This window comes from Chrysemys picta, chromosome 2 (genome assembly GCF_011386835.1).
Source record: "Chrysemys picta bellii isolate R12L10 chromosome 2, ASM1138683v2, whole genome shotgun sequence".
Classification (NCBI taxonomy): Eukaryota; Metazoa; Chordata; order Testudines; family Emydidae; genus Chrysemys; species Chrysemys picta.
In genome coordinates, this window is record NC_088792.1 from 15,794,736 (window position 1) to 15,816,492 (window position 21,757).

General features: G+C 39.9%; 1 protein-coding gene across 1 annotated transcript in view; it reads left to right on the forward strand.

Moving 5' to 3' along the window:
• The window catches only part of LOC101949928 (sodium channel protein type 5 subunit alpha-like), a 101,228-nt gene that overhangs the window by 30,144 nt on the left and 49,327 nt on the right, over positions 1-21,757 (forward strand). The window contains exons 10-16 of the mRNA XM_065582692.1: positions 8,437-8,634; positions 9,591-9,773; positions 10,385-10,786; positions 12,290-12,416; positions 18,439-18,677; positions 19,093-19,281; positions 20,456-20,809. Coding sequence (XP_065438764.1) covers positions 8,437-8,634; positions 9,591-9,773; positions 10,385-10,786; positions 12,290-12,416; positions 18,439-18,677; positions 19,093-19,281; positions 20,456-20,809 — 1,692 coding nt within the window. The remainder of the gene's footprint in view (positions 1-8,436; positions 8,635-9,590; positions 9,774-10,384; positions 10,787-12,289; positions 12,417-18,438; positions 18,678-19,092; positions 19,282-20,455; positions 20,810-21,757) is intronic.

A 21,757-nucleotide genomic window follows, 5' to 3' on the forward strand; every position in this document is an offset into this window, starting at 1 on the left:
TTTTATTTATATAACCCTTTTGCTAATTTTTAAAGTGTTACATAAACAAGACAGGTGAAATATTATCATGTAAAGCAACCATAAAGACATGAAAAGACCTAGGTTTACAATTTATGATTAAAACTCTACTATCTACACAATATACATAGACATAAAATGTAAAAACTTAAATATCTTGGAAACAGTAGCCAATCAGTTTTTTTAATTGCCATATTTGAATTCAGCATATCAAAATACATAATAAATAGTACATTTTATTTCTGAAGCAGACGACTTCTCAAAAATTGTAGACCAGTGTTATGCCAGCCCCAGCCATGCATCCAGCACTACTGATGCATTCTGCAGCTATGCTGGCTCCACTGACAATGATGATGCACGTGGCACTGTTGATGCACTCTGTGGATTTACTGGCACCACCAGCGCTGACAAGTTTATCTGCCTCTTGCTGCCCCAACCATTGTCTGCTTTTGAACCTCATCTGTCTCCAATACCCTGATGGGAACTGCTCCTCCCTATCCTGAGGATGTTTTATGTTTCTTCTTTGGGCTCTGAGAGAGAGGACTCTGTTTCTTCCTCCAGATCTTTTAGATTACCCTAGGTCTTCAAATACCAGACCAAAAAACTAGGGTTGGATTCCCTACAGAGGAGTTTCAGCTTGGGGTCCCTCACCATAGATGTCTCAGGCCATGCCTTTTCCTTCTTGGCCTTTGGATGCCCCAAAAGATTCTCGACCCCCATCTCATGCACCTTCTAGGAGAAAGTCTCCTCCTTCTGTAGTGCAGGAATCTTCTTCTATGGAGGAGGGGGAATAATTGGAGGGGTCACCAGATGTTCCTCCTCACATTTCTTCATGTTTTCCAGATGAAGCGGTAACTCTGGAGTCAACTTCTCTCTCCGCACGATCCAGAAGATTTCAGTGTTTTTCAGGACCTCATGAGGAGCATGGGTACCTCTGTAGAGGTCCAGGTGGAGATTGTGCAGATTCTCCTGCACACTCTCCTGGACAATTTATAGACTCCTGGTGTAGGAAGGGTCACCCTTTCTATCAGCAACATCTACTAAACCCAGAGAAGACTCTTTGGCAGACTCCAGTCTATATACCTCCTTTGGCTAAGAGAGTAGACAGAAGAGATCAATTTGCTCAACAAGATTTTGATTATTTCTTCACCCACACATCTCCTTATTCCTTGGTGGTCGCAACTGTTAATGAATGATTTTGCCAATCCCAATCTAAGGCCACTCCCATGGATAAGAAATGAAAGAGACTTGAGCTATATGGTTGTAAGGCGTATTCCACTGCCATGCTTCAAATGAGAGTTGCCAATTATCTCACTCTTTTATCTAAATATAATTTGGTTAACTGATAAATTGCTGGAGGAATATAGGGAACAATTTCTAGCCTTAGTTTCCAATGGTCAATATACATCTCAGACATCTCTTCATGCAGCAGTAGATGCTGCTGACACCACCTTGTTTTCTGTGGCAACTGCTGTCTCTATGAAATATTCTTCCTGGCTGTAGTCTTCCAGTATTCCAAAAGAGGTGCAAATTACAACTGACAATTTACACTTTGAGAACTCTAAATTGTGTTCCGCCAAAACAAATGCTGCTACAAGCACATTGAAAGACTCTCATGCAACACTTTGATCATTAGGAGTCTACATTCTGGTTACTAAAAGGAAACAATTTAAACCACAACCCTGTTCTAGGCCTTCTTTCCATCAGCGGCCTCCATATGCCTCTAAGAGAAGGACAAGATTTTTCTCAAAGACACTAGCCATCTTCAACTGTGGTGGATCCTTCTCACTAGATGACTGCATCCTTGAAGCAATCGTTTTGATCCTTCCCTTGAAAAGAGTGCACTAATGATATTGCCTCCTTTCAGATAATGCCTATCCCTCTTTTACTGTGCTTGATTACCTTTGACAAATGGGTACTCAGCACAGTAAAGGAGGAATCTGTCATCCAATTTACATCTTTCCCTTTTCCCAACCCACCTTCCCCATCCATTTTTGAGGACTCCTCTCACAAGACCATGTTACTTCAAGAGCTGTGGTCCCTTCTAGAATTGGGAGTGATAGATGAAATTCATTACCAGCACAGAGGAAAAGGCTTCTATTCCCAGTACTTCCTGGTCCTCGAGAAATCTGGTGGTCTCCGTTCCATTCTAGACCTAACAAACCTTAACTATTTCATCCAAAAGATCAGATTCAGGATGGTTACCCTCACTTCTATTATCCTTTCCTTGGAGATTGGTGTTACCCTTGATTTACGAGACACATACTTTCATATTGTGATACATCCTTGTCACAGGAAGAATCTTCAATTTGTGGTAAGCACCAACCACTACCAGTATGCAGTACTTCTCTTCAGTCTCTCATCAGCCCCGAGGATCTTTCCCAAATGCATGTCAGTGATAGCAGCCCATCTCCATCATACAGGCATTTAATATTCCTCTATCTGGATGACTGTCTAGTCTGGGCAGCATTAAGTGCTCAGGTCCAAAATGACACCCTAGTCATCAAACATTCTCTCATCTGGGCCTGAAATTAAATTTGGACAAATCTCAATTAAAACTGACTCAATGACTGACTTTCATAGGAGCAGATCTCGATGCCAGAACAGCCATTATCAGATTGTGGGTTCTAGGTGGTCAGGCCTCGTTGTTGGAGGAGTGCCCAAGAAGAAGTACCAGGGGTCAAACTTGGATGGACAGCCAGGAACAGGCTGAGGGCAGTGCTAAAACTGAAGTCTGGGGAAAGGCTTGGGGTCAGAACCAGGGCCAGAGTCCATAGAAAAGCCAAATCAGGATCATAATCAGAGTTTGAAAACAGGCTAAAGGCTGGAATCAGTCCAAGGGTCTGGGGGTCAGGAGGTGGGTGCATGGCTGAAGCAGGTCAGGAACAGGGCTGGAGTAGGGTCAGAATAGGGCACAGACAAGGTGGGAGTGGGCTGGAACAAGGCTTGGGCAAAACTGGGGCTGGAATAGGGACAAGATCAAGGGTAGTCTGAAAGCCTAGGAAATCTGAAACACAGCAAGGCAGCAGGAAGGTCCCTAGCTGAGTGATGCTATTGGATAGACAAACTTACAGTTTTGGCAGTTGGAGTGCCTGGGCTCATCTGACTTGGACCCTGCCCAAGGATAAGCTGCTGAAGCATGCCTGAGAGATATGTCACTGCAGGCTCTTCTGGAGGGGTGAGTCATAGCTGAGTGACCAGCCCTGGTCCAGCTGTGGGTTTGCCTCACTGCCATGGCTTAACTCCTAAAGGAGAGGCACCACGCTATAGCCTTCCTTTCCTAAAACCTCCAAATTCAATCCAGCAACAGCAGTGTGTGCCTGCCTTCAGCTCCTGGGTCACTTGGCTTTGTGTATGTACATAACTCTAGATGCCAGACATCACCTTTACTGTTTCCAGGCCTGGCTTCATTCAGTATATCACCCTTCCAGGCATCCTCAGGACATGCAGATTTCCATACCTGCTTGAATGTTCTAGTTTCTGGATTGATGGTTGGATCCACAAAATTAGTGCAAAGGAATTCTGTTTCTGGCCCCAGAACCTGGTAACAGATGGGGGAGGCATCTTAGTCAACTTCAGGCACAAGCTCTTTGGTCACCTCAGGAAGTTTCCCTCCACATAAATGTGCTGGAGCTCAGAGCTAGTTGGTGGGCCTGCCAGATATTTATGCCTACCATTCAGAATCAGATGGTACAAATCCTCGCAGACAACATCACTGCCATGTTTTACCTGAACAAGCTGGCCAGGTGCAAGACAGTCTCAACTGGGCCAGGAGGCTATCCTTCGATGGAATTTGTATGTTCATCACAAAGTTTTCCTGAAAGCCTTTCACCTTCCCGCTATGAGAAACATGCTGGCAGATTCCCTTAGAAGGGTTTGCAACTGAGAACATGTCACCTCAAGACAGAGTGCAGATATAAAATGTCTAGACATCATTAATGACCGCTTCTTGGAGCAGTTAGTCCTGGAACTCAGAAAGGGAGAGGCAATTCTTGATTTAGTCTTAAGTCGTGCAAAGGATCTGGTCCAAGAAGTGAATATAGCTGAAACACTCAGTAATAGCAACTATAATGTAAGTATTATTTACCCCTTCACATAACACAAGAAGAGGAGAGATTAAAAAGACTAGGACTGTTAGAAAGAGACTAAGGGTGATATGATGGAGATCTAAAAAAAATCATGAATGGTGTGGAGAAAATGAATAAGGAAGTGTTATATACCCCTTACATAATACAAGAACCAGGGGCCATCCAATGAAATTAATAGGCAGCACGTTTAAAATAAACGTAAGGAAGTACTTCTTCAAACAATGCACACTCAGCCAGTGGAACTTGCTGCCAGTGGATTTTGTGAAGGCCAAAAGTATAACTGGGTTCAAAATAGAATTAGATAAATTCATGGAGAATAGGTTCATCAATGGCTATTAGCCAGGATGGTCAGGGATGCAGCCCCATGCTTTGGGTGTTCTTAAACCTTTGACTGTCAGAAGCTGGGCCTGGATGACAGGGGATGATATCACTCGATAAATTGTCCTGTTCATTCTCTCTGAAGAATCTGACACCAGCCACTGTCAGAAGACAGGATACTGGGCTAGATGGACAATTGGTCTGACCCAGTATGTCCATTCTTATGTTCTTTTGAAAATCTGAATAACAAATGCATAAGATTTTGTTCCAGGGTGGGCTGCAGCCCGGGTTCCATCACAAACGCTTGTCTCCTTTCCTGATCCAGTCACCTAATATATTAATTCCCCCCAGTTCCTATCTCTCTGAGAGGAAGCTGAAATGAGACAAAGCATTATTAATCTGTATTGCACCGGTGTGGCCAAGTCAATATTAGTTCACTGATCTACATCGACTGTTCATCTGATTGCAATATCTTATAACTACTCAAGGATCTTCTGTCCCAGAACTAGGGCAAGTCCCTACATTCAAACCTTGAATTTCTCCACCTTACTGTGTGGATGATCTTTGGTTGAACACTCATGAGAAATTGTGCTTCCAAGAGAGGCCATCTTGGTGAGTGGCACAAAGGAGTCCATGAGAGCCACATATGCATCAAATTGGAAGAGGTTTTTCATTTGGGCTCATTCTCAGAGTTTATCACCCCATCACACATAAGTTACACATGTAGTGGACTATATTCTGCACCTGAAATCATCAGGCCTCTCAAATTGATCTGTGAGAGATCATGTGGCCTCTATTTTGGCATTACCTTCGACAGTACATGGTTTTTTCCAACTTTTCTTACCCTCTTGCATCTTGGTTTTGAAAGGCCTAACCAATCTGATAGCTTTCTTTGATAGGATAACGAGCCTTGTGGATAAGGGTGAAGCGGTGGATGTGGTATACCTAGACTTTAGTAAGGCATTTGATACGGTCTCGCATGATATTCTTATCGATAAACTAGGCAAATACAATTTAGATGGGGCTACTATAAGGTGGGTGCATAACTGGCTGGATAACCGTACTCAGAGAGTTGTTATTAATGGTTCCCAATCCTGCTGGAAAGGCATAACGAGTGGGGTACCGCAGGGGTCTGTTTTGGGACCGGCTCTGTTCAATATCTTCATCAACGACTTAGATATTGGCATAGAAAGTAAGCTTATTAAGTTTGCGGATGATACCAAACTGGGAGGGATTGCAACTACTTTGGAGGACAGGGTCATAATTCAAAATGATCTGGACAAATTGGAGAAATGGTCTGAGTTAAACAGGATGAAGTTTAACAAAGACAAATGCAAAGTGCTCCACTTAGGAAGGAAAAATCAATTTCACACATACAGAATGGGAAAAGACTGTCTTGGTAGGAGTACGGCAGAAAGGGATCTAGGGGTTATAGTGGACCACAAGCTAAATATGAGTCAACAGTGTGATGCTGTTGCAAAAAATGCAAACATGATTCTGGGATGTATTAACAGGTGTGTTGTGAGCAAGACACGAGAAGTCATTCTTCTGCTCTACTCTGCTCTGGTTAGGCCTCAGCTGGAGTATTGTGTCCAGTTCTGGGCGCCGCATTTTAAAAAAGATGTGGAGAAATTGGAAAGGGTCCAAAGAAGAGCAACAAGAATGATTAAAGGTCTTGAGAACATGACCTATGAAGGAAGGCTGAAAGAATTGGGTTTGTTTAGTTTGGAAAAGAGAAGACTGAGAGGGGACATGATAGCAGTTTACAGGTATCTAAAAGGGTGTCATAAGGAGGAGGGAGAGAACTTGTTCACCTTAGCCTCTAAGGATAGAACCAGAAACAATGGGTTTAAACTGCAGCAAGGGAGGTCTAGGTTGGACATTAGGAAAAAGTTCCTAACTGTCAGGGTGGTTAAACACTGGAACAAATTGCCTAGGGAGGTTGTGGAATCTCCGTCTCTGGAGATATTTAAGAGTAGGTTAGATAAATGTCTATCAGGGATGGTCTAGACAGTATTTGGTCCTGCCATGCGGGCAGGGGACTGGACTCGATGACCTCTCGAGGTCCCTTCCAGTCCTATAATCTATGAATCTATGAATCTATGAAACACATACACTCCTGTGCCACCTGCTATATCTGTATGGGATTTAAAGTCATGGGAGCCACTTTTGAGCCTATAGGAATGACAACCTATGTTGTCTATGAAGATGGCATTTTTGGTTGTAATCACTTTCTCAAGGAGGGTTTCAGAACATCAAGCTCTCCTAGCTGAACCGCCTTTCAGTCTTTCATAAGGAAGGTGTCCCTTAGGCCACTTCCTAAGTTTATGCCTAATGTAGTGCCAGCCTTCCATCTGAACCAAACCATTCTGGTGTTTTTCCCAAAACCTCATTTGACTGTGACTGAAGAAGCACTCCATATCTTGGAGGTTTGTAGAGTCCTGGCATTTTACTTGTACCACACTAGACCCTTCAGATCTTCCCCCAGACTCTTTGTGGACTATGCTGAAAGAACTTAGGGTCAATCAGTGTCATCTCAACAAATCCCCCATTAGTTTTCTGACTGTATCAAACTCTGAAGTCCCTCCTCCGTGAGAATAATGACTCACTCCACGACTTCAGCTTTTATGAGCAATTCTGCAATAGCTGATGTATGCAAGGCAGCAACATGCTTGTGCATGCATACCTTCTCTACTCATTACGCCATCACTCAGCCTCCTGTGATGATGCCACATGAAGACGGTGCCATAGTCGCTCTTCAAATGATCCAAAGTCCTGCCGCCTGTAAGGGAACTACTGATGTGTGGCCCATAGTGGAATGTATATGTACACAATCACTCAAAGGAGAAAAAATGGTTACTTACCACTACAGTAGTAGTTGTTCTTTGAGGTGTGTTTGACACACACACATTCCACGAACCTTCCACACTTTTCTTGTGACTTCGGATTTAACTTATGGCAGTACGAAGGAATAGAGAGGGAGGTAGCAGTCTTCCCCTTTTATGCCCTTGCCTGATAGCATGAGGAGAGAGGGGCGCACACACCACCTATTGGTACTGCTGGCAGAAGTCTCCAGCTCTGGCGCACTAGGTGGAATGTGCATGTCTCTGACTCTAGTAGACTATAGTAGAATGTGTATGTGCACAACAAACAACAACAGTTATTGTACAAGTTAGTAACTGTTGATTTTTTTTAATGAAATGATGGGTGCAAGTCACAGAATAAATGACTGTTGTGCACATCAGTATGTTGGGGAAACTACAGCTAATTCACTATACTGAGCTTTCAGTTAAGAATTTTGACAGGGAAATTAAACAGCTCACGAAAAACACTTCATAGATTGATATCTGATGGGTTAATAACTACAAAGCAGAAAATTTTACTAGCCCGGAGGAAAAATTCAAAATATGCGACATACATATCCATAAAAAGGGGGAGCACAAGAGGGATTGGCAATATAATACAGAGCCTTGCACCTCTGAGTCTGACTCACACCTCTTCCTATTTGCTGTTTGGCAAGAGCATAGCCTCTTTGTACTGTGGTGTTTGCCAGACTTCCTGCAAGGGGGCAACATAATGCTTCCACAGCCCTTTAAACTAACCCTAATGCGCTGCAGTCCCAGCAAGTGTAGTGCAGCAGAAAGGGACTGAGATGTCACCATGCACTGCTCCAGTAGCACAATAGAGCCTTCCCCTCAGAGGTGCACCTCCCTTTCTGTTCACTCAAACTAAGCTCTACTGGCCACCATCAGGAAGGTCATTCGTGCTCATTTGAGGTAGTATAGGAAGTAGGAGAGGGAGCGGAGGGCAGGGTTCTATTAAGGTTCTTTCCAAGCATTTTATTCAGGAATATGGATATGTGACCAAGCTTTTAAAAAATATTTTAGAATAATATTTACTACTTTCATATAGTGCTTTACATCTTCACTGTGCTTTTCAATATTAATTAATCTAATTAGACATGAAATGTCATTTCAGACTTCTTACTGTAGTGTGTACTTTGTGCTTACAGACTCTCAGAGCTTCTGGGAAGATCTACATGCTCTTTTTTATGGTGGTCATCTTTCTGGGCTCATTTTATCTGGTCAACTTGATCCTGGCTGTAGTAGCAATGGCATATCAAGAGCAGAACAAAGCTACTATTGCGGAAACTGAGGCAAAGGAAAGGAAGTTTCGGGAAGCCATGGAACTGTTAATAAAAGAACAAGAGGTCCATGAACTGTTCCGTTGTTAAAATTAGGCAATCTCCACCTACAGTATATAATATTGATAATGAAATTTATCAGTCACTCCTTATCTTTGAGTGTGTGTAAACAATGACTCCATGGTCACCCATGAGAAGAGGTGCCAACTACTATCTTATTCAAAGTTATCAGACTGCTGCCTAGAGTAATAGGAATGATTCCTTATTTGTTGGTAAATTGTAGCTGTGAGGAGTCAACAGCAGAACGTAACATTAGTCCATGGTACTGTAAGCAAATTGATATTATTAAGTATGTCTAAAATTCCACCAATCTATAGTTTCCACAGAGACACATGAACATTTTTGTATTCCTCTGCTGTGCTGTTATATGCTTGTGAGTAGGCTGGGTATTGAGAGATACAATAATTTTGTTCTTTGACTGCTTTAGAGTTAGATCCAAAGCCCATTGAAGTAAATGAAAAGACTCTAGTTGACTTTAATGGCTCAAGTGCCTAGAGAGCAGAATTCTTGTATAGAAAAATATCACTGAAAACTTAACACAAATTGTGATTTTCAGTGTTTAAACCCTCATATTGGGAAGTGGATAGATTATGCAGAATCAGGTTAAAAATTGAGTATTTTTACAGTAAGCAAAAATGTAGTGAGTATACAAAAATGGAAGTTGAACCACATGAATAGTCCAGACTGTTATATTTTGTCTCCGATAGGGACTATTACCTGTTTGCACATAAACACGCAGCATGTAACTACTTGTTCAGTATTCTATGTGGAGTGGGAAATCCTTCCTAATTCCTGCTGTGATCAGCTTGCACCAAACGCAAGGAGTGTTGGTATTTTAACCATCTATTTGAAATGATAATTGTTAACAAGAAAGAATTACAGAGCACAGCAATTTTTTCCCTTACGCAGATGCTAATTGTGCAACTATAATATCAGCTATGGTTTTGTTTGTTTAATTTTAGGCATTGTCTGATAAAGGAAATGATACAATGTCACTTTGCTCTTTTGAAATCTCGTCTTTACCCTCAAAAGAAGTCAAAGATAGAAGCAACTTGAGAAAGAAAAATAAGTCCTTAGGGATAGAAGATTATGAGGAAGATCAAAAAATTCCCAAATCACAGTCCAGTGACGATCAACGAAAGTCGGTAATTCATTGTGTAAATTCAAGAATTGCTCAAAAGTACAAATAAAACCCCATTAAGAAACAGTAGGCTGTATTTATAGATAAGCTAACATCCGCTTCTTCAATATTTAAAAAAAAAAATCTCTTTTGGGGTGGGAAGAAAGCATATAATGTTACAATGCAAAAGTTAAACGTTGAGAAAGTTGTGTGTGAAAGAGAAGGTATAATGAAAGTGAAATGTCAGCCTTCATTGCAGAATTTTTTGTAAGAGAAGTAGTTTCATGAACATTTAAAAATATACATAAAAAAAGCATTTCCTGCAGTATTAGGAAATAAAACAAAACTGCATTGGAACTAGAATTCAATTAACATTCCATAAACAGTCTTTTGCAAAAATAAAATCAATATTTAGTGAAATGAAGTTACATGGATTACCAGAGATTCCTGCTTCAGCTGATAGGATTTCAATAACTGTCATTTAAAATCTAAATTAAATCCTTTTTGAGTAACTTTAAAAAAGGGGGACTTATGGATCTTCTATGGTTGATGGGAGAACTCAAAATCTTTATCAATCCCCAGAAATGTATTGCTTGATGTGCCATTTCCCCCTTTTTCCTTTTTTGGGACTTTTAGGCTCTTCTTGGTCTTCCTTATGGTGCCAGTGCAAATCAAATGAAGCACAGGCTCAGCCATGGAAACATGTTCAATTTCCAGATATCTGGCAGAGACATTGGCTCCAAAGCTGATTTTCGTTGTGATGAGATCAGCAGTGCTGGGGAAAATGAAATCCAGCGTGGGTCACTGTTGGTTGCACGGACTGGAAGACTACCGAGTGTGCAAAGTCAAATGAGCCATAGTTCTTACCCTGCTACTCCTAACTGCATGCAGAATGGCAAGTGCAACAGCACAGATGGTTACAATGGCGTGGTTTCATTAATGGGAGGAGGAAGCACCAGGGCATACAGTCTAGAACCACCTGCTCCTGAAGGGTTATTGCTCCCTCCAGTTATGGAAAACCCTAGAATAGGTGATTTGGTAAGAAAAGTGCAATTTTAAAAACATGTACTTCATATTATGTTTTCCTCCAGAAGCATAAGGTTTTCTGTGGTTTCTTTACGTACTTTAACATATTGAACATCCACAAAAACACAGTAGGGCAGGACCTATTGAAGAAAATCTGCTCTCTGCTACGTTATTTTAAATCTGGAGTAACTCCAGTGAAGTTGAGAACAGAATCTGAACCAGTGTGAGCATCGTGGACCGAATTAATCACTTGAATAAGAAGATACAACTTCACTGATGTAAATAGATCTGCATTTGCTTACTCCGGCAGTTAAAGTGGCCACATGAGTTTAACACAGCTCTCATGCTGCTGACAAGTGTTGTTAAAGTGGTCGAAGTATTTCTATTCTAAACTGCCTTTTTCACCTGTTCAGAACTTTTGCAAACTTACTTTTCAGGCACCTGAAATTTTCTAGGTCTGTTCTCTGCCAAGTGGTGAAAAATTTGAGCAAAATGAGTTCAGCCATTTTTGAATATGAAAAATAATTATTGTGATCTTTTTTGAGCAGCTCTTGTGCTGAAATGGTTTGCAATAGAAAGATATAATTTGGCATGAAAATACTCCTTAGTGAAAATAAGTGATCCTTGGTATTCCGATGAAAATTCACTTTTGTTTGGAGAATTTATGATGGTTTGAAAATTGTACTCTGCCTGTAATATAACCATTTTAAATAATCTCTCAGTGCACTAAAGCAAAAAGCTGCACTGTACATGGATGTGTGTTAGATTTTGGATCTTTTTAAAAAGTTTTATGTGGGATTTCAGAAATTTTGGAGAGTGTGTGAAAATTTTCCCAGTGGGGATGAGATGACTAGGCAGGACACAGGGAGAAGCAATACAACAGGCTGAGGAGAGCTGGTGCTGTAAAAAGAAAATCATATGTGCACAATGGGAGATCTGCAACCTGTTGATCCTCCTCTAGGATAAAAGAGTTGAAAAGATAGGGAGTGGGAAAAAAGTGCAAAATTTTAGGATTTATGGGTTGTCATTGCATTTATCTAGCCCTGGTTGAAAGCATACAAACCCATTACATTTGTATATGATTCCAACCCAAATCCATGAAGAGAGGGGAGGAGAGGGAGGTCAGGATAACAAAATTAATAGAATATTATAGCATACACTATCTGCTTGGTCACATGTGTGTAACATGCCAGGTGTTTCATGATGTGCAGAAACACTACAGATAAATTCAGGATAGGAAATTCAGAAGGCTCAATAAAAGAGGAATTGTAGATAGGTAGAATCTCTTTAACCAAACTGAAATTTGTGCAGAAGTCTGGAATGCACATACCCTGGGAACTTGAACGGCCACAAGGGATTAGGGCCTTCTTTTTACATTTCATTCTAAATGGCTGAGGGAGGCCCATTTATTTCACAGCATGTCTTCATTCATATTAATCTCCACAACTACCCATCTGCTTGTTACTTCACTTTGTTTTGTGGTATGTTACTAACCACGTTTACTTCTTTAAGCAGAGCACTTTATGTGATGAGGCGAGCAAGATGTATTTGGCCCCTCGTCTGTCAGTGGATTATTTTAATGAGCCACTTCAAAGACAAAGGGCAGCAAGTGCAATCAGTATCATTACCAGTGTCCTGGAGGGTAAGTCATTTCTCATCATTTTTTTATTCAGACCTAAGCATATGTTGATGTGAAAGATCAGAATGTCATCAAAATGTCAACAGTAAAAAATTTAAAGTTGTTAATAGAGCCTTTGTAGATGCTATAGTTAGGAAATTCCAGAATTAATGTTGCCTATGCAGCCTTAATTTGGCTCCCTTGTGAATATGTGTTATAAAACAGTCTTTAATTACATGATTAGACTTTTTATTCTACAGGACTCTCACCTCATTCAGTGCACAGGATGGACAGTGAATGAGATAGGGGTAGCAGAAGGAGAAAGGTCGTTCTCTCGTGTTTAAGGCACTGGAGCTGGATACAAGAGAGCTGAGTTCTATTCTTGGCTTTGCCATAGTCTGTGATATTGGGAAAGACCATCATAGGCACATGATCAAGGGAACCAAATAAAGATTGCACAGGCAAAATTAATTCTGTCATTTCCAGACTTTTCAGTGCTTGACTTTGCCACCTTAAAATTCTTTTAATTTAGTTTTTATACATAATTATAGATGGATCTGCTAGTGTCACCTATTATTAAGGTTACCTGACACATCTCATTATAAGATTCTGTTCCAGCTGCTTATAACTTTGCCAAACATTAATCTTTTGGGCTGAAATTTTATATGCTGGGTGTCTACCTCAGACTGATCAATTTTGGAAAATTTCAGCTGTAACTTTTTAGCTGTTTCTGAAAAAAAAGGTTAGGGAAAAAACCTTTTGGTTTGCCCATGTTAAAAAATTCTGGTAACCTTTTATTTGAGAAGCTCTCGTTCCCCCCATTCTTTGAATAGAGATTTGAAATTTGGTAGGGGCTATGTAGGCTATATGAAAAAAACAGGTGTGGGGATAAGAAAGGTGGCCTGGAGTTTGGGAGTAATTTCCAACTGACTGGGCTGAGTGTATTTGTAACAATTTTGTACCGATTCTTTGTTAGTTGTCATACTGTAGCATTAGCAAGAGCTTGAAATATAGTGGCTCTCCCCCACTACATGAGGCATTATATTCCCTCCGTTGTTCTGCCAGTCTTTTAAATCACTTTTTGATAGGTTATCGGAAATAGTAAATAAATAACATTAACAAAAGCATTGGGAGAGGTGAAAATTTGAAGCAGTACCTGCAAAGCAACTGTCACGACCTGTCCCTTCCCTGGCATACTTTGTTCAACATCAGCGTCTCTAGGTTGGCCTTTCACCCAGGGGTGCTGGAACAATTTGTATAGTGGGCATGCTGAGAGCCATTCAACCAAACTGTAAACTCTAGTTCCCACACCTATGCTTTTATCCCTCTAATCTCCCTCTTAGACATTTGCCTGTAAATATCAGGTGATCCCTCTATTTCAGGGGACCTGCAGGTCTCTTCAGAATCCCCCAGTTGACTATACCTCCAACTTTTGGTTTTGAAAAACCACTACCCTTTTATTTCACCAGACTAAACATAACAAACATAACAATAACCTTCAAAATTGTCGTGTTTCTTACTCCACCAAGGAAAACCTAATCTTATAGGAGTCTGGCTGTGTGCTTCCTTGCCTGACCACAGTCTAGCTCTATGCCCTCACTGTGATCCTGCTCCTTCTGACCCCAGTAACCAAATGAACATCCTTCAAATTCAATCCCCCCACCCCAAAGTTCCAAATGATGGAACTTCCATCCAGGAGCCAAACCTCTATGTCTCTGTATATACAACAACATATGTGCTTTTTGGTCTTTGTCCCACCTGTAAATAGTGGATAATAATAGCTCCTCATCTTGTGAAAATCAATTGTTTGTGAAGCACTCAGATGCTTTAATAATGCTTTTTAAATATAGATTCATAGATTCATAGATTCTAGGACTGGAAGGGACCTCGAGAGGTCATCGAGTCCAGTCCCCTGCCTGCATGGCAGGACCAAATACTGTCTAGACCATCCCGGATAGACATTTATCTAACCTACTCTTAAATATCTCCAGAGATGGAGATTCCACAACCTCCCTAGGCAATTTATTCCAGTGTTTAACCACCCTGACAGTTAGGAACTTTTTCCTAATATCCAACCTAGACCTCCCTTGCTGCAGTTTAAACCCATTGCTTCTTGCTCTATCCTTAGAGGCTAAGGTGAACAAGTTTTCTCCCTCCTCCTTATGACACCCTTTTCAATACCTGAAAACTGCTATCATGTCCCCTCTCAGTCTTCTCTTTTCCAAACTAAACAAACCCAATTCTTTCAGTCTTCCTTCATAGGTCATGTTCTCAAGACCTTTAATCATTCTTGTTGCTCTTCTCTGGACCCTTTCCAATTTCTCCACATCTTTTTTAAAATGCGGTGCCCAGAACTGGACACAATACTCCAGCTGAGGCCTAACCAGCGCAGAGTAGAGCAGAAGAATGACTTCTCGTATCTTGCTCACAACACACCTGTTAATACATCCGAGAATCATGTTTGCTTTTTTTGCAACAGCATCACACTGTTGACTCATATTTAGCTTGTGGTCCACTATAACCCCTAGATCCCCTTCTGCCGTACTCCTTCCTAGACAGTCTCTTCCCATTCTATATGTGTGAAACTGATTTTTTCTTCCTAAGTGGAGCACTTTGCATTTGTCTTTGTTAAACTTCATCCTATTTAACTCAGACCATTTCTCCAATTTGTCCAGATCATTTTGAATTATGACCCTGTCCTCCAAAGCAGTTGCAATCCCTCCCAGTTTGGTATCATCCGCAAACTTAATAAGCGTACTTTCTATGCCAATATCTAAGTCGTTGATGAAGATATTGAACAGAGCTGGTCCCAAAACAGACCCCTGCGGTACCCCACTCGTTATGCCTTTCCAGCAGGATTGGGAACCATTAATAACAACTCTCTGAGTACGGTTATCCAGCCAGTTATGCACCCACCTTATAGTAGCCCCATCTAAATTGTATTTGCCTAGTTTATCTATAAGAATATCATGCGAGACCGTATCAAATACCTTACTAAAGTCTAGGTATACCACATCCACAGCTTCTCCCTTATCCACAAGGCTCATTATCCTATCAAAGAAAGCTATCAGATTGGTTTGACATGATTTGTTCTTCACAAATCCATGCTGGCTGTTCCCTATCACCTTACCACCTTCCAAGTGTTTGCAAATGATTTCCTTAATTACTTGGTCCATTATCTTCCCTGGCATAGAAGTTAAACTAACCGGTCTGTAGTTTCCTGGGTTGTTTTTATTTCCCTTTTTATAGATGGGCACTATATTTGCCCCTTTCCAGTCTTCTGGAATCTCTCCCGTCTCCCATGATTTTCCAAAGATAATAGCTAGAGGCTCAGATACCTCCTCTAGTAGCTCCTTGAGTATTCTAGGATGCATTTCATCAGGCCCTGGTGACTTGCAGGCATCTAACATTTCTAAGTGATTTTTAACTTGTTCTTTTTTATTTTATCTGATAAACCTACCCCCTTCCCATTAGCATTCACTATGTTAGGCATTCCTTCAGACTTCTCGGTGAAGACCGAAACAAAGAAGTCATTAAGCATCTCTGCCATTTCCAAGTTTCCTGTTACTGTTTCTCCCTCTTCACTAAGCAGTGGGCCTACCCTGTCTTTGATCTTCCTCTTGCTTTTAATGTATTGATAAAAAGTCTTCTTGCTTCCCTTTATTCCTGTAGCTAGTTTGAGCTCATTTTGTGCCTTTGCCTTTCTAATCTTGCCCCTGCATTCCTGTGTTGTTTGCCTATATTCATCCTTTGTAATCTGTCCTAGTTTCCATTTTTTATATGACTCCTTTTTATTTTTTAGATCACGCAAGATCTCGTGGTTAAGCCAAGGTGGTCTTTTGCCACATTTTCTATCTTTCCTAACCAGCGGAATAGCTTGCTTTTGGGCCCTTAACAGTGTCTCTTTGAAAAACTGCCAACTCTCCTCAGTAGTTTTTCCCCTCAGTCTTGATTCCCATGGGACCTTACCTATCAGCTCTCTGAGCTTACCAAAATCTGCCTTCCTGAAATCCATTGTCTCTATTTTGCGGTTCTCCCTTCTACCCTTCCTTAGAATTGCAAACTCTATGATTTCATGATTACTTTCACCCAGGCTGCCTTCTACTTTCAAATTCTCAATGAGTTCCTCCCTATTTGTTAAAATCAAGTCTAGAACAGCTTCCCCCCAGTAGCTTTTTCAACCTTCTGAAATAAAAAGTTGTCTGCAATGCAGTCCAAGAATTTGTTGGATAGTCTGTGCCCCGCTGTGTTATTTTCCCAACATATGTCCGGATTGTTGAAGTCCCCCATCAGCACCAAATCTTGGGCTTTGGATGATTTTGTTAGTTGCTTAAAAAAAGCCTCATCCACCTCTTCCACCTGGTTAGGTGGCCTGTAGTAGACTCCTAGCATGACATCAGCATGACATAGGGTTTTGTTGGTTATTGTTTTTGTTTGTTTTGTTGGTGTGTGTAATCTCTATAATAAAATCCCAAGAATGTCATTCTGTTTGTTACTCTGAAGCCTAGAATATCTATAAAGTCAGTGTGAGCATGGCTGAGAAGTCTTTTTTGTTCAGAATATCACCAGGTTGAATCATCACTGGGTTTTGCGGTCTCTTGCTATAAACTTTTGAAGTTTTCAATCATTTTGACTTTATGAATTATATCCATGCTTTGTTTGGCTACAGTATCTATGTATCTATGCCATGCCAAGAGTCCTAGACCATTGTGATATCAGAGGTAATTCAAACAATCACCCTTACTTTACAGCTAGTTTACATTCAATAATTTCATTGGTGCTATGAGGGAGATTGCACAGATGGCGGATTACTTGGCCCAGCTACCAAACCTGTGTGCCTAACTACCACCCACACAAATCCACAAAACTCTCCCAGCACAATACAGCACACACAGAGATGAACAGAACCACCCACCCAATAACACAACTAGCACACACAATAACCCCAAATGTGATTCTGAAGCCTAGAATGTCTGTGGAGTCAGTGTGGAACAATGGAAACAGCTACAAGCACGGTTGAGAACTCTTTTTGTTTGGAATACCACCAGGTTCAATCATCACTTGTCTAGTTTTTAAGTTCTCAGCCATTTTCATCTTTTTTTACATACATGATTTTACAAATTATACCTATGCAACAGCACAGGCTGTCAGCTACTACTATAAATGATATATGAGTATCCAGAATGATCATTTACTGCAGAGGTAATACACTTGCTGCCCAGTCTTCCCCAAAAAAATGTAAATTACATTATTTTAGTCAAATGAATGCTATACACCAGATGGAAGAATCACACCACTTTTTTCATCACTCTCAGATCCTTGAAAATAGCTGTTAACCTTACTTACAGTTTCAACCAGCATTGTCAAGATCCACTGACAATTTGGAACCTAATAAATGTTACCTATGTGTATGTACTGAGTTTTGCCTCTAGTGAGATTTGGCTTTAAGTGAATCTAAAACTTTCCTAAGATTCAGGTGTGATATCAGGTGAAGTGGATCTAATAAAATTTAAGTGTAGTACAGGCATTTCACTTCAGCATTAATCAATCTCAGAGCTATTTATTGCATGCAGCATGGTCATTGGTGATGTTGCACACAAGATTTATGACATGTAAGTGGGGGAGAAAGCACAAAAGTAGTTTAAAGTTTTATATTCCTTGGTGCATCTGGAGCAAGGTTTTACCCCAGTCATATTTTTCTAATGGTGTTGACAATAGGAGTGTATATCTGACGAATAAAGGCCTGATCCAAAGCCTACAGAAGTTCAGTGGGTTTTGAATCAGATCTTATCTGAAGAGAATGAGTTTAAATACTAATTCGCTGGTCTAGGAAGGGTATTTAAAATGACTGCAGAGTGAGGGAGTGCCTACTATAGAAAATGAGTGATATAATTTCAGAAAGTATCAAGAAGAGTTCCCTGATCACTTGTGAAGTGATGGAATTTGGGGTTTTTTCCTGTGCTTTCATTAGTTGCAGTTCTTCTTTTGCCACTTCTTCTCAGCACTGATTACTTGGTTATTGCTTTGTTTTTTGTTTGTCATTAAGAACTTGAAGAATCACAACAGAAATTCCCTCCATGCTTGAAAGATTTTGCCCTAAAGTATCTTGTATGGGACTGTTGTCCACTATGGTTGAGACTCAAGAACAAAGTGACAATTTTAGTAACGGATCCATTTACTGACCTCGCTATCACTGTTTGCATTGTGGTGAATACTATCTTCATGGCACTAGAGCACTCTAACATGACACGCCCATTTAAATTCATGCTTTGCGTAGGCAACATGGTAAGTGAATTCTCACATTCTATATCAAGAATGAATTTATGGATATTTCTACCCAGAATACAAAGAATGCTTATAAGAAAGAAAGCTTTTCTTTCTTTCTTTCTTTCTTTCTTTCTTTCTTTCTTTCTTTCTTTCTTTCTTTCTTTCTTTCTTTCTTTCTTTCTTTCGTTAACTTCACGGATATTGTTACTTTTGGTTTTCAGACATTCTAAACATCCTTTAGAATGCAGCAGAAAAGCTTAGAGTTTTTATTGACAATGCATTATATGAATACATGATAAACGTAGGATCTGCTGTTCAGATTTCATTGACCTATCTATAGCTATGCTACTATATTTAAAGGAAGGTAGTCTAAAGAGAAGATGTGCTTATGGTACCCTTTTAGCTGACATGACTTACTCTTTCTTTGTCACAGGTCTTTACTGGCATTTTTACTGCAGAAATGATCTTGAAAATCGTTGCTCTAGATCCTTATTACTATTTTCAGCAGCGCTGGAATATTTTTGACAGCTTAATTGTCACCATCAGCTTAATTGAATTAATTGACTTTCTACCTAAAAGCGGAAAAGGAAGAATGCTATCAATTTTACGTTCTTTCAGACTGGTAATGTCTCATACTGATTCAATCTCATAAAACCTTTTGCATGAATATAATAGAGAGGATGTCAGTGCCCCCCATTCAGTGCAAGGAAAATTAATTTGTAAAGCCTCAGTACTAGAAATAGGAAAGACATTTTGCCAGATTTCAAACCCATTTGGATTTGACTGAAACTAATACAGCATTTGTATTTCACTTGGAGATAGTTAAAAACGTTTGGAGTGAAGGAGGTAGAAAACCCCCCCAACATTAATATATAGTGAAAGCTGGAGCAGAGGATAGACAGAATGAAAAGCAAAAGCAGAGAGACTGAGAAAGAAGAAGCAGAGCTGGAGATGGAAAAAAATTGTAATAGGCATTATTTATATTATATAATTGCTAGGCACATTTACTAGCCTGAGTTTTAGAGAGGTGGCTGGTTTATCTAGCCATATAATATAGATCAGTCTTTTTTTTAGCTAGAAACTTTGGCATCAATAGGACTATTCACATGTTCAAAATTAAGCATATGCTTAAGGTGTTTTGCTGGTTATGTGCCTTGTATACTATGGTGATGGATGGCAAACAAAACTCAAGATAGGTACTTGGCCTGGTTTCTAGAGGTGCTGAACAACCATAACTCCTATTAACTTAGAGTTGTGGGTCTAAAATTTAGACCATTTGTATATAAAAGTTTGATTATTGTAAATGCAAATCAAGTACAAATGAGGTTAATCAGGAAGGTTATTAAAGTTTTGTTTCCAGGAGACATGGAAATTTTGGAAGAATGAAATCTGCCAATATGCTGTCCCCCAAGATTATTTCCTGAGACATTCAAATTACAAGTTGGTAATAAATTATTAGTAGGGGTAATAATAATCATTTATGTTATGGAAGTGTGCAAAGACAACAACCAGGATTGGGGCCTCATTGTGCTGGACTCTATAAAGCTATTAAGAAACAGTCATTACCCTGGAGCAAAAAGACACAAACAAAGAGCGGGGGATAGTGATATAACACATATACAAATCAGTATGTCTATATTGCATTGATCATATATAGACTTTAAAATACTCTACATTTCACAGTGTTTGAATAGTTTAAAATGTATATATAATGTTTTTAACTATTTTTTAAACAATGCAATCTGAGGAATATCTAATCTTCTGTTATCTAATGCTATGTTTTATTTTTTACACAGCTGAGAGTCTTCAAGCTGGCAAAGTCCTGGCCAACTTTAAATACCCTCATTAAAATCATTGGTAACTCAGTGGGTGCCCTGGGTAACCTCACCCTGGTTCTGGCGATCGTAGTCTTTATTTTTGCCGTGGTAGGAATGCAACTTTTTGGGGAAAAATATGCTGAAAAATGCTATGAAATATCTGAGGATTGCAAGCCACGTTGGCATTTTATGGATTTTTTCCACTCATTCCTTATTATATTCCGAATTTTGTGTGGAGAATGGATTGAGACCATGTGGGGTTGTATGGTGGTAGCTGATAAACCACTATGCCTTCTAGTCTTCTTGCTCGTCATGGTGATAGGAAACCTAGTGGTGAGTTTCCAGCTATTTTTCTGTTCTTATTGCATATATAGTATACGATATACTGACTTGTCTTTTTATCACTTAGTGGTAAGTCCCCAAAAGATTGGTAAAGATGTCACACTATGTTGTGCTCTAGAAAATCCCATTTGTCTTTCACCATTCATTGTGTTCATTCCAGGGAGGAATAATTTTCTAACAGGAAAAAAAAAATACTGGCAAGAATTTATTTTCTTATCAGGAGTTTGGTGTAAATTATCACTAAGCGTATGATTATCAAAACTTGTGTCTGCACCACGTTCTTTGCAACCAGCCCTTGGACCCATATGTAGCCACACTGAAATCAGAATTCTGCCAGTACATAGCTCAATGCAGGCTCATAATTCAGGTCTCTTTAGATGCCAGACATTGGCTCTACTTCTCCTCTCTTTTACACTAGGCTAAATCAGGAGTAACTACATGGAAATCAGTGTAATTACACTACTGTATAAGTAGCATAAATAAAAGGAAATGCTGGCCCATTAACTCTGAGATGACATTTTCATTGCCAACTTGCTTTCTGCATATCAGTGGAATCTTTTTTTTTTTTAAATTAAGATTTGATTATTTTTATTATTCCCACACAAAAATTAAGTTCATTTGGAGTTAAGGTTGAAAGCACATAAGAGTAGCTTAAGGGCACCAAACATTACAGGGATGTTTGTAATTACTCCTAAAACAAACATTACAAACCCAGGACATTCAGAGTTAATCAAAAACATCAGCTTGTGATGTTTACATGGCACCCCCCCCCCACAGTCTCATATTTCAAAACACAATGCAAAATTAACTATATACAGTGAAAGACTCATGGGGTACAAGATCCAATTCTTCTCTTGCTTACACCAGTATAAATCCGGAGTACCTCAATCTGAGTTAACAGAGTTACACTGGTGCAAATGATAAGTGTCCCAGGACCAA